The sequence below is a fragment of the Zootoca vivipara genome, chromosome 4, assembly GCF_965207765.1.
Source record: "Zootoca vivipara chromosome 4, rZooViv2.hap1.1, whole genome shotgun sequence".
In the NCBI taxonomy this organism is placed as follows: Eukaryota; Metazoa; Chordata; class Lepidosauria; order Squamata; family Lacertidae; genus Zootoca; species Zootoca vivipara.
The window spans coordinates 21,068,294-21,082,159 of NC_142587.1; the positions used below are offsets into that span (position 1 = coordinate 21,068,294).

The 13,866-nt window shown below is 40.8% G+C and overlaps 1 protein-coding gene across 3 annotated transcripts in view; it reads left to right on the plus strand.

Annotated features, from left to right (window-relative positions):
- The window catches only part of PCCA (propionyl-CoA carboxylase subunit alpha), a 231,211-nt gene that overhangs the window by 27,945 nt on the left and 189,400 nt on the right, over positions 1 to 13,866 (plus strand). For all 3 annotated transcript variants that reach the window (XR_015949464.1, XR_015949463.1, XM_035114547.3), the window contains exons 5-6: positions 1,630 to 1,743; positions 3,958 to 4,011. Coding sequence is in view for 1 of the 3 variants with exons in the window: in XM_035114547.3 (XP_034970438.1) it covers positions 1,630 to 1,743; positions 3,958 to 4,011 (168 nt within the window). In the remaining 2 variants the exon portion in view is untranslated. The remainder of the gene's footprint in view (positions 1 to 1,629; positions 1,744 to 3,957; positions 4,012 to 13,866) is intronic.

The following is a 13,866-nucleotide window of genomic DNA, read 5'->3' on the forward strand; positions in this document are numbered from 1 at the left end:
AATAATATATTATTTGTACCCCACCCATCTGGCTGAGTCTCCCCAGCCACTCTGGGCGGCTTCCATTCAAATATTAAAACAGTACAGCATTATATATTAAAAACTTCCCTAAACAGGACTGCCTTCAGATGTTTTTTTAAAAATAGGATAGCTGCTTATTTCCTTGACATCTGTTGGAAGGGTGTTCTACAGGGTAGGTGCCACCACCAAGAAAGCCCTCTGTCTGGTTCCCTGTAACCTCAGTTCTCACAATGAGGGAACCGCCAGAAGGCCCTCGGCACTGGATCTCAGTGTCCGGGCTGAATGATGGGGGTGAAGACACTCCTTCAGGTATACAGAATTGTTTCATATGCACAGTATTGTGAGTGTGCTTAATATATATCTAAAATCAGAATGGATAGATGCATTGCATTCCACCATCTAAATTCTCTGGCTATATTTCTTCCTAATTTTAAAGGTTTGAGCATATTACTTCAGAAGTATTTAAGTCTTCTGCCCCCCCTTAAATACCTTCTTGATCTTTGAGAATTGATCCTATTTCTACCTGAGACTGACAATTATTTTTAGTCTCATCAAAAGAACATGCTGTTAAATGTCATCTATATTCTTCATTAGTAGTTTGTTTCTCTAGTCTGTCTCAGAGAACTGCTATAGGGGGAAAACAGCTATGATGCAGATGCCTGATTGTATATAACTGTATAAATATTATTAAATACTATGCATTTAATAAAATAAATAGAATACCAGCCCCCTTTTCATTGCTAATTATTAAAAATGACAGATGCTTCCTGAGCATTTTTTTGTCCTTTTAAAATATTAGCTAAGTATCCTTAAACTATGCCAAAGTCTAACTCTTTGAGATACTTCCTCTAGAACATGTACTCTCCAAAAATAATTCTAAATTGTAGGGAAACTTTTTTTGGCCATTAGTTGTAGCCCCCACCTTTCATAGAAAATCTGTTTGACAATTGTTCCTGTGAATAAGATAAGAATGAATTAGGGAATCTAAGCCTGCTTAAATAATTCTCAAGATTTTCTGGTTCACGTGTAGTGATATTGAACTCTTTAGTCATAGGCTTTAATTTGTTCATGGTGCTGACCTGATGCTGTGCAGGGACACTCACTGCATCCCTTCATTCAATTCAGTCTAATTATCACCAACTTCCTGGGGAGCCTGCTTATATGGAACTGGCCGTGAATGTTTGTTGTTAAGTAGTACGATATTAAGCTACCCTGGTTACATTTAACAAAGTAGTTTTAGGCTTTGAATTTACATATAGATTATCAGTGTAGCCACATTCAGGTTTGCATTTCTTTGTATTATTTGTCAAAAGCCAAACCACACTTGGCATAAAATGAAATTTAACGTCACAAGCCCTTGAATGTACCAATGAGCCCTTGTGTTCATTATACAGTATATGTCCTCCTTCCCCTCCCTTCTGTCTTTTGCTGTGTGTGTGTGTGTGTGTGTGTGTGTGTGTGTTTATACTGTGTGTGATATATTTGCACATACCTGTCTGCACAATGTGAATTATCTTTTTCATTTCCTAAAACAATAGTTAAAGGAGGTGGTAGTAAATGTATTTGCTGGTGCATATGTGTTAAAATGTGGACATTTTGTCTTTCCAGGTCCATGTGAAAATGGCGGATGAAGCAGTCTGTGTTGGCCCAGCTCCCACTAGTAAAAGCTACCTCAACATGGATGCTATCATGGAAGCCATTAAAAAAACCCGGGCCCAAGCTGTGAGTCTGAATGAGTCTCTCCTCTGCAGCTGTTTCATATATAGAAAGCAGAGAAGCTAGAGTTTGTATTTAAAGATAAAAAAAAGAAGCGAGGGGGAGAATGACTGAATATGCTATTCCAGTTTAGTTCATGTCACATGAGTTAAATGTGGCCGAAATCGCTACTGGAAATCAAAGGCTTTTGTAGCATCTGGCAGTGCCGGTTGCTGATCCTGCAGGTGGCTGCTGGATTCAGCTTTCACACCAGGGAGCAGCTTCAGTTCATTTCCAAATTTGCTGGGGGTGGGGGTGGGAATCCCAATTAGTTTAGAGCACTAACCCTTTCTGTGCCATAGCCTCTCTTTCTGGATGTCTTTTTTTATAAGACAGCAGTAATTTTGCTTAGCTTTATTTTATTATTTGGCCTGTGTGAGAATTTTTATTTGCATGGTAAATATGATAAATGGTGCACAGAGTAATTATTTTTCAGTGTTTCATGTTGCTGACAAAACATGATCGACTAGGTGTGCAGCCTGTTTTCTTCTCTTCCCTCTGCCCCTCTATCCTTCAATAAGGTCAAAGAGTCAAAGTTTAACAAGAATGCTTGGTATTTTTTTTAAAAAATGATGACAATAATACTTTTTCCTTGTTGCATCAGTGAATGCAAATGTGGTCTTCAGAACTGCTGAATGCGAAAGCATCTTTAAATAAAATTCGCTGGATGGGAGTCGGACAACACCAGCAATTACCCTGGAGTGTCTCAATTAGCATTATCATTTCTTTTGAAATGAATGTTTCAGTATGGTGCATTTGGAAAGGGGGAGGGAGGAGGAAAATGGCAAACAACATTAATTAGCTAACAGACACTGCAGATGTTTACATTGTTAGTTAAGAAGATTTAATAGAGATAGAAATAGTTCAGGCTTTCATCTTTAGCCTGCCACCTAGATTTCCTTAGCTACGAATTTACGTAAGATTACAAATTATGAAACTGAAGGTTTTCCCACTTTAATGTGCATAGCTGCCAAGTTTTCCCTTTTCTCGCGAGGAAGCCTATTCAGCATAAGGGAAAATCCCTTAAAAAAAGGGATAACTTGGCAGCTATGTTAATGTGTTCTGTAATTACTCTATGTACCATGTGGATACATTATTTTGATACTGAGGCATTTTTTTTTTAAAAAAATGTTTTTACAACTCGTGGTCTACTGATTATTATTATTTTTTAAATACTATATTCTGTTTGAAGTGGGATTTGTAGCAGAGCTGCTAACATTGAACATTGGCACTGTGGTTAACTTGAGGGTAAGAAAAATGTTTTTGAGAGAAGAGCTTGGAGGGTTAGAGAACAAGAGAAATGTGAAAGAGTATGGAGAGAGGTGCTTACACAGAAATGTAATAAGGAAGAGCTTCTAGAATCCTCTGGTGGGAATAGAAATGAAAATAAGTCAAAATGACTGTATCTGTATCAGGCCTGGGTTTCTCACCCAGGTTGATGCCTGTTAGGTACTTTGGAAGATGGTGCATAGATACCATGTTTTTAGCACTTGTATGTGAAATGCTAGCATGCCAGAAAATTGTGGCCTGGGAGCGTATGATACCTGCCTGGTAACATTGCAGCTACCAGTGATCTAGTTTATATGTGATTGTGAACATAGGGAACCCTGAACTGATAAAACATTATTTTTTCCTTGTCTTGTTTAAAGACAAATACGCTGTACATTTAAATTAGGACTAAGAGTTGAGGAATGCATGAAGTGGCTTATGCTGTGGTTTAGAGTAAGCTATTGATTTCCACAGAGTTTGTCATAGAGAATGGACGGAAAACTTAGTCTTGCTCAAAAACTTTCTTATTTCCTCACTAGCAAAACTGGTTCCGACAAAATGACTGCCATAAGTAGTAGTAGTAGTAGTAGTAGTAGTAATAATAATAATAATAATAAATATAATAATTTATTATTTATACCCCGCCCATCTGGCTGGGCCTCCCCAGCCACTCTGGGCGGCCCCCAACAGAAGTATTAAAATACAATAATCTATTAAACATTAAAAGCTTCCCTAAACAAGGAATTTATTTATTCCCTAAATAAGGAGTGTTTTCAGCCGTATCTACTCATCTAGTATAAAGTACAAGTAAACTTGCTGCTTTAAATTGTAATTACTGATGAGATGCTGTCTGCATCAAGCTTTCAGTTGTTTAAAGCAATGAAACCTACTCTTGGCTTTTATTTTTAAAAGGTCCACCCAGGATATGGATTCCTATCTGAAAACAAAGAATTTTCTGGCCGTCTGGTAAGTTTTTAAATGATGCTCCTCTCTGAACATGATGTGGTATATTGCTGTATATTGCTGCAGCCTTTGAAATTATTAATCAGTGTGGTTAATGTATTAAAGTTTTAATCACAGATTATAATTAAAGCCATCAATGAAAACTCCCTTTCCCCATCTTGAAGACCCTGCTCCTTTGTAGGCTACCATTTCTGCCATCCATTTCCCTTATTTGATAGAAAGAAGCTTAGATTTTTTTTCTTGCGGAGTATCTGAAACTGTGCTTGGATAACTTGACATTTGGGATGAAACATTTGTAGCATACTCTCTAACAATGAAAACCAATGGAAACATGCATCAGTTAATCCTTTTAACCTTTTCATTCAGTACTCATGGGCTGGTCTTGTTTGTTTATTTGAAGCCACTTTGTCCCTTGTGGGTACTGCATATTTCTGTAAGGCAACTGTTCTGAAATGTAAGCTATGAAATATGGACATCAGTGAATGACATTTATTTATTTACTTTGTTTCCTATTTGAAAAAGTGAAAAGAGTGCTTCCCTTAAAGAGCCTCATGGTAATACCCTCAATGGGCTTTTGGCTTCTGTTGTGGCTTAAATTTTATCACTTGCCTGCGTACTAATTGGGGTTTTCAGTTATTCCTATCTGCCTTGAAGAATTTTGTTCAGAAGCAACCCACAAATATTAAATGAATCTTGTACTTTGTACATGTTGAAATCTGATTGATAGATTACTTAAGAGCCATAAATTACTTAATTTTTCAGCAGGCAATCCTTTTAGGAAGCCGTTTTTTAAAAAAATAATTAACGGTGCCATCCTAATCAACCATTTCTGAGTAAATATCACTGATATAAATGTAATGTACCTGAGTAAACTTGTATAGGATAGGGCTGTTCAGATCATCATTGTTGTAGCATATATTGTATTAAATCACACTGTAATATCTGCAGATTAGCAAAGATCTGTAACGACTGAGTAGATCAAATATTCAAAATCCCACTGGTCTCACTAATTATGCTGGGATCCAATAGGCCTTTTTTTTTTTTGTTTCCCTTCTCACTTTTTAGCACCTTGTCACCTATCCCCTCTTCCCTCACCTGCACTTGAAGGAGGGTCTTGGAACCCCCCTGGAGTGGGATTTGATGATCTACCAAGGACTACAGTTGACAAGTTGAGTCCTGTCAGGGAAAAAAGTGGGATATAAATATATAATAAGAAGAGTAAGTTAAAATTACTACCCCTCACTCCATATGCAGAAGAGTTTTCTGCTTACATGGAGGAACTATTTGAATTCCACTTGGTAACTGATGTGTGGGGATGTTGTAGTGTGGAAAGGGCTGGCAGATACTTGTATACAAATGAAAAGACACATGGCCCATTTGGGAAGCATTGATTCTAAATCAGGTTTCCAGTTTCGCATTCATGCTTTTCTTGTCCAAGTGTGCCTACTAGTCAGTTGTTCTAACAAGTAAAGCATATTTGTTTGTAACCAAATAAAGCATTTACAGCATATTATTTGGGAGTGTAATTCAGAACCTCTCATCGTGAAGCCCACATGCCTTCTGTAGTTTACAGTTGCTCTAAGAGATATCGGAATAGCAACAACAAAATAAGCTAAGCACTGGTAAGTTCATGCACACACCCTCCATGTTCCCGTGACTCATAATTTTTTACTCTAATTCATTTCGTTTAAATGCACATAAAATACACCTCGTGTCTGTTGTTAAACCAGCACAGCCAGATGCTGCACCGGTTGCGGTCCATGGGGGAGACGGTATGGCTCTCAGGCCTACTGCCAGTGATATGTTGACTGCTGACTCTGGGTAGGCTGCCCAAGTGCCATTGATGAGGAACTTGCCCATGTCACTCCTGATGATCAAGAGGTCCATTTCCACTTGAGGAAGCCTGCGATGAGCCTGGCCCTCTGGAGTGGCGAGTCATGACTGCACTCGATGTAGAGGCTGAGCAGGTGTTCCAGCAGTGCCTCCGCACTTAGGCCTCTCTCACTGTGGCAGTTCGGCTAAAAGCAGCTGCTCCAGGTTCTTCAGCTGCGCCTTGGCTGACATAGTGGCAGAGGAGGAGCGAGTGGGGTGGCTAGCTGAGTCCACCAGGAAGAAGGGAGAGGCCGTGATAAAGATGATGAGAGAGCAGAATGCTGGTGGCCTGGATGACTCGGAGCTGCACCTCTCGCCATTGCCCATGTGTGAAGCATGAGTAGAAAATCAAGTAGAATTTCATTAGGTTCTATAAGGGAGTATATATTATAAATGATTAATTTTAAGAAGTTCAGTGTCATTTTAACATGCCTGTCATGTTGAAATGGGAGGTGCCATGTACTGGGCATGGTTATTTCTTTCTGTGTTGTGGCACTCTGTTAGGCATGTGTTTTTTACACACACACACACACACACACACAAACACACACAGAGAGAGAGGGGGGGAGAGACTTGTGCTGTGTCATGTGACATTCAGTGCAGAGGCATTTTGCAGTATCTCTGCCTATACTTGCTGGGAGAATAATTGTTCATTTCCTAGTGACAAAATGCTGTGTTTCTGGTAACTGGGAAAATGCAGTATCTTTACAACAGCAGAACCAATATGTGAGAAGGTATCTGAATCCTGTGCAAGAGAGCAAGAGATAACTGAACATCTATTGTGTGGAAAGGCTGGAAAATAGATTTTTAAAAAAATGTTGTGCAAAGGTAGCTTAAAAAAATGTATGGTTAGACCCAGCTTATGTGTTAGCATGTGTGATTAGCTATACTGAGCTGCTACCTGTTGACTTCAGGCTTTTCAGGGCACAGCTGGTGAAGGGTATGACCCTAGATGTAGATTTTGCGGCCTAAAAAAAGCCCCATAACGTTTGGGTGTCTTTATTATCTTTTGTTCTGTCCTGTAGTATTGTACTGTTTTTGCTTTCTTTTCAAAACCTTTTTGTTCCCTAGAATCTTACAATTTTCTTGCCAGTTCCCTCTCCTGTACCTAGGTTCCAGTATTTCCCTCCTGTTTTCCTGTTCCACTAATCTCAATATTTATCTCCCATGCTCCACTTCTGTTTCTTTCCTCTGATCCTGCTTTGATGTGACTCCATCTTGGGGGTGTTCTTTCCATCTCTTTACACAGGTTACCTCCAACTCCAGTTTGTGGTTTTGCTCTTATTTCCAAATTATACTGCCCATTTCTTTCAGCAAGGTGTTTTAAGGTAGTATATGTGCCGAGCAAACTGAACAAAGGAGCTGATGCGCTATCCCGGAAACCAGAATACGAGGATGCTCGTCAAGACCAGGTATTGAGACACGTTCTTCAACCCCACCAGTTGCAGTTGGCCTCAGGATCGGCTGTGGCCATCCCTGAATTCCAACGTCACACAGCAGCAGACCCGTTCGCCAGGGACAAACTAGCAGCACTACGGGAAGATGCATCCAGAGTAGAACCGTTTTCAGAGAAAAATGGTTTGCTCTATCGCGGGGACGCTCTGTATGTGCCGGACGGAGAACTGCGGGCCAGGGTGCTACGCCAGTGTCATGACTGCTGGTCACTTCGGAAGGTACAAGACGCTGTATCATGTAACACGTCAGTTTTGGTGTCCACAAGTGTGGAAGGATGTCTGGGAGTACGTCAAGGCCTGTGAGGTTTGCTAGCGCGCCAAGCGGCCCCGAGAAGTGCCGGCAGGGCTGCTACAACCACTACCTACTCCAGAGGGGCCTTGGGAGACGATAGCCATGGATTTCATTACTGATCTCCCGGCCTCACAACAACAGACAGTGATCTGGGTAGTCGTAGATCTTTTCACCAAAATGGCCCACTTTGTACCATGTAAGGCGCTGCCAACCGCCCAAGAAACAGCCCGGTTATTCGTTGACCACATTTTCTGGCTGCACGGACTGCCCCGTCAAATCGTGTCGGATAGAGGAACCCAGTTCACTTCCCAGTTCTGGAGGAAAGTCATGTAGTTGCTAAAGGTGGAGGTATGCTTGACCTCCACGCGGTACCCTGAGAGCAATGGTGAGGCGGAAAGGACTAATGCCACATTGCAACAATACCTGCACTGCTATATTAACTTTTGGCAGGACGATTGGGTAGGTCTACTCCCCTTGGCGGAATTTGCGTATAATGCCTTGCATGCCTCCTCGCAGCAGTCCCCGTTCTTTGCGAACTATAGGTACCACCCTTGTGCCTTCCCGTCTCCAGACACACTACTGCCACTACCAGCTGCAGATGAATTTGTGGAAGAGTTATCAGCCATACAAGGGCTGCTACGCGACCAGCTAGAACGGGCCAAAGAGAACTATAAAAGAACAGTGGATGCACACCGCCAACCTGGCACAGACCTCAAGGTGGGGGACAAGGTATGGCTATCGACACGGGACTTGCCACAGAAAGGTCGCTGCAAGAAGCTAGCTCCACAGAGAGTGGGACCCTTTGAGTGCAACAGATTAACCCCGTGGCCTTCCGACTCTGTCTACCGGCCCGATGCGGATTCATCCAGTGTTCCACCGTGCGCTGTTATCACCAGCTGTCCCGGCGCACCGCTATCAACCCGTCCAAGAGACACCACCGCGTATCATGCTGGATGGAGAAGCGGAGTACGAAGTAGAACAGATCCTAGACTCCCGACAGAAACTGCAGTATCTTATTGCCTGGAAGGGGTATGGGCCAGAGGCAAACTCCTGGGAAGATGCAGACCTGGTCCACGCCCCAGTACTACAGAAAACATTCCATGTGCAGCACCCAACTCGGCCCAGACCACTGGATTGGGAAGAGGGGAGCAGCTCTGGAGAAGGGGGGTGATGTCAGGGTCAAGACAGATGAGGGAGAAGAGTGGTGGCACAGCCCCCTTATGAAGTGGCACCCACAGAGGAATGTGAGGAATTCATGCCGGGGGGGGGGAAGACTGGTGGAGGCACTCCTCAGAAGAGGAAGAGGGAGAAGTTGAGTTAAAAGCAGGCCCCAGTCAGGGAGGAGACCAGCCGGCCCCCTCACCCCCCCCATTCACAGCTCGACATCGCCGAGCAGATAAACGAAGAATGCAATAGAAAGCGTGGGAGTGAGTCAGATACTTAAGAGAAGGCCAGAGAAGAGTCAATCAGTGTCTGCAACTGCCGCGTTTGAAGGCATAGTTGAAACACTCATCGTGTGTATTCCTGTATTCTGACTCCTGACTAATCCTGTTCCCGGCTTCCTGATTTCGGCATTTTGACTCCTGGCTCCCCTGACCTCTGCTTCCTGACTGACCTGGACTGTGTACTTCGGCTTTATCTGAACCTGACTACTGGCTTTGACCTGGACTGTGTACTTCGGCTTTATCTGACCCTGACTGCTGGCTTTGACCTGGATTGCGTACCTCGGCTGCGTCTGGCCCTGACTACTGCTTTTCAGCGCGCTGAGTTGTCGGCATCCTAACAACTAACTACTGATTTTACTGACTGCAATTTCCAGACTTCAAAAACATTCCCATGTGTAGTGCATTAGAGTAGCCTAACCTGGAGTTTACTAGAACACGGATGACTAAGGCAGACTATTTGGAAACATAAATTCACTGTCTCTACCACTCTCTGCTTACACTTCTGATGTGTATGTGCCCCCAAAATATAGGAGGGTGCATTGTGTCAGAGGCAGAATATCAAGGAATAAAAACCCCTGGTTGCCTTGGATATTAGCTGTAAAGTGCTGTTTAAATTGGCACAATTTGGGGTCTGATATGTAAAGGCTTTCATATTTGTACCTGTAATTAGTTTTGGAGGACATTATAGAGAATGTGCAATTCATTAAGAGAGCTTGAAATGCCTTACAGATGCCAAATATTGGATCATCCAGGTGGCTTAAAGATAATTTTGCTGCACATGAGCAGCTGCTTTAGTCTGAAGCCTTTACCTGCCACAGTAATATTTGAGGTTGGGAGAGCAGAGAGTAGACATTATTCTAGTCCAGCAAATGACCAGGCTGTGCTGCTTACATGAGTAGGCCAATGTACCTCTTAGCAAGGCTAATTTTGTCATGTGATCAGTCCAGCATGGGCCTTTGGATCTATGTTTCATAACGTGAAATGGCTAAGAGACTGAAATTGCTATTTAAAAGTAGTGCAAATGCTGCAGCAAAATGAGGAAGTAATGTGTCAGTACATATTCCTGTATTTAATGTGTTGGTAAATCATGCTCCAGATCACATTTATTGTTTGAAAATGTGCTCCAGGCAAGCTAAAGTTACTTGATAATAGGCTGTGTTTTTACTTCTCTGCTGGTTTGCTGCATTTGAAAATGGACCATATTTTGGATTCTTAAGTTCATTGTTGATATTGTTACTTTTTAAATTTTGTATCACCTGTACCAAAGTTTCTATGTGTCTTACAGCATACAAAATAGGAAACCCAACTAAAAATCCCTAAGTGCAATTGCATGAGAATGCCAATAGCCTACTCTTCCATTATGCATATGAAAAAGCATGCATATGAAAAATGCATACGGTATGAAAAAACTTCTCCAGCCAAATTAACAAAAAAGAAAACCCCAGTAAACAGTATTAAAAGCTGTTGTCAAGAGGTGGAAAGTCAACTCTAAACCTCTAAAAACTGTGCCACTGCTAAAATGTACAAAACAAAGCCTGGGAAGAAAGAAATTTATTTTTTTCTGTTGCTGAAAAGATTGCACAAAAACAACAGGCGAGCTTCCCTGGGGGGGACCGTTTCATAGGCTGGAGGCCAGATATAGTCAGGTTTTGCTGCTTTAAAACATAATTGCAAAATAGATTTCTTTCTCGGGACTTATGTTGGCAAAATAGATATAATGAACATATTTGAAGAAAGAGTGACAATTTCTCAGGGTGCAGTTGGTTGCATTCACCTATCTGTTCAGGATTCTGGAAGGTAATGTGCAGAAGTTGTGTACTGGTTTGCTTACCTGTTCTTGTTAGTTCAGCCCTTATTAACTCATCACTAATGTCAGTTTTTCGTTTAAAAATAAAATTCTGCTTGCTAACGAAATAAGAAAAGTTATTTATGGAGTTTGCAACTTAACCAAATGATAACCTAATTCTAATGGGTCTGTCGTTGCATGATGCTGAGCTTTGTTTCTTTCTAAAGTTAGTGGGAAATTGGAAAGGATACACCCAGTTGCCTTTTAGCAGAGTTTGCCATGTGAAAGAATTTTGTAGTAACAACAACAACAACAACAACAACAACAACTTCAACAACAACTTGTTTGACTTATTAGTCACTTACTACAAAAAAATCTCTTCAGTGACATACAAAAAGCTTCCAAGCCCAAATAAGTAAATTAGAATAAAAAAGTGAATCTCCTTTCTTAATGGAAAAAGGAGGTGTGAAGTTGAATGCTTTGATCTTTAACAGAAGATAGATTTTACTCCCAAGCAAATGGGTTTCTCACTAGGCTGTCCCAGAGCTAGCATTAGCTGGCAATTTCCCTAAATATAAAACAATGAAACAAAAGCATTTGTTCATGTTGTCGTGAAGCTATTATGTTGTGGTTTGGCTGCCAAACTTGGCAATTTTGCAATCATTATTCCACTCTGGGCTCACTTCCTAGCAATCTGGTGGGTTTTCGGGGTTTGGATTACAAGATTGGTGACAATATCCCTGGCCAAATTTATTGTAATGCAGACTGGATTAATTTTATTCTTGGATATTCATTTGTATGTCATGAGGTGAATATTGTGTCAAGTAACATTATATGTTAGTAAGATTTTTAATTTCTATAGAAAAAAACACAGCTTTCATGTGTTTAAGTATTAGCTATAAGTATTATGTAAGATGAATTTCTTGCATGCAAATCACTTTTCTGTGTGGGCCAAATGTGTAAATTGTATGTCAAGAACGCAGAAACATGTTTGTTTCCCTGTTCTGTGTATCTAATTGAAACGTAATTTGGAACAGATGCAGAGGGCACAAATGGGAACTCATGTGCCTTTTTAACTGTACATTGGCAAAGTAGATAAGGTCTTATATTTTTAAATGGTGAAGTTCATGCGTGTTGCTTCCTCACTTCCGATTGCAATAACTGTAAAGAATGTTTATGTCACATAGCTGGATTTTCCTTGCTCTTTTTCATTATAATCCTGAACCTTATGTGGATTTTATGATTCACAACTTTGTCTTATGCATGTGGTTTAGAAGGTGTATTGCTAGATCCAAGAGGAGGGAGCAGAAATAAATAATTCAGAATGTTCTCTACTAATTGATCTCAATAGATGAGCATTGTAGAGTTGAAAGCAAAGCTTAGTTTAACACAAAGAGGGTAAGTTCATGTGAATGATATACACATAAACGTCACTTTTTCATTATTAAATGATTCATAGAACAGCACATGCTGGAAACAGTTGCCAATTAAGCATACTAATTTTAGTAACCACTAATGTTCTGATCAATTTTAAAATATTGAACTATTGCAGGGTGGAAAATGTCAGTACAGCTGAGCTGGCTGCCCCTCCCCCCAAAACACTTTTCACTCCATTGAAGCTTTGTAAATTAAAGTTTATACCTAAATAAGTGACTGAAGACTATGTTGATATATCCAGTGCAGTTTATCCAGTTGTCTCGGTTTATCCAGTTATCTCAGAGGAAGAAATTGAAATACTTTCCTTTTGTTTGTTTGTTTTCTAACTGGAAATGTGCTTTGGTTCCTTGGTACGCAGGAGCACTGAAAAAGGACTGTGTGTCCTTGGGCTGAACAAGAGATGGGGAGGTGATATGTATTTATTTTCCCTTTCTCTTGAGAAATATTGCCTCTTTTGTACATCATAACCCGTGGGCCATATATCCCCACCTGACATTATCAGTGGGCTGTAGAGAGCCCTTGACAGTTGACACTTTTAAAAAGTGACTTTTAAAAATCTCTTATTTTTACCTCTTGTGGGCTTGTAGTCTTGCCCCTATGCTTCTGTGCTACTTTTGGGTTATTTTCGCCCTCAAATCTGCTCAGCTTCCAATCAGTAGCCTTCAATTTCATGTGGCTGTTTCTGGTCGCTACAATGCTTTGGCTATCATGACTTGTCATTCACAAACTACTGAAAGTATCACTGCATTAGCTCTACTTCTCTGCTTATGAGATACAGTTCCCCCCCCCAAAAGTTACAAAATATCAAAATGGTGCTGTTTTCAGGGGGCATCTCTGAAAAGAAGGGATCACAGCTCTTTATCTATTTCAGTGGTTCCCAAACACCCCCCCCCCATGGACCACAATTGTCTTGTAGCAGTTGTAATGTGCTGTGCTCGATGTAGTATGATTTTTAATTGTATTTTTATTCCTTCTTTTATTTCTTATACTGCATTTTGTTGTTTTTATAATCTACATTTCATAGAATTCAAATTATATTGCAATAAAATATCTTATATACTTTGGCCACCTCATGAGAAGAGAAGACTCCCGGGAAAAGTCCCTGATGTTGGGAAAGATTGAGGGCACAAGGAGAAGGGGACAACAGAGAACAAGATGGTTGGACAGTGTTCTCGAAGCTACCAACATGAGTCTGACCAAACTGCAGGAGGCAGTGGAAGACAGGAGTGCCTGGCGTGCTCTGGTCCATGGGGTCACGAAGAGTCGGACACGACTAAATGACTAAACAACAACAACAAAATATATTATATGAAATAAAAGAAGCAGTAAAAATATAATTTAAAAATGAATATGAATATTTAATGTGGACATGCTGCAGGCCACCTAAATGAAGCTCACATACCACTGGTGGTCCATTGATCACTGTTTGGGAACCCCTGAGCTATCTGAATTCTTAGTACTCATTCCTTCTCTTTCTTTCCAGCACTATAGTATATATCACTTTCAAGAAAATATGTGGCTCAATCTATAGTATGAAAAATTTAAAGCCAGTGATCCTTGACTTGAGAAAAT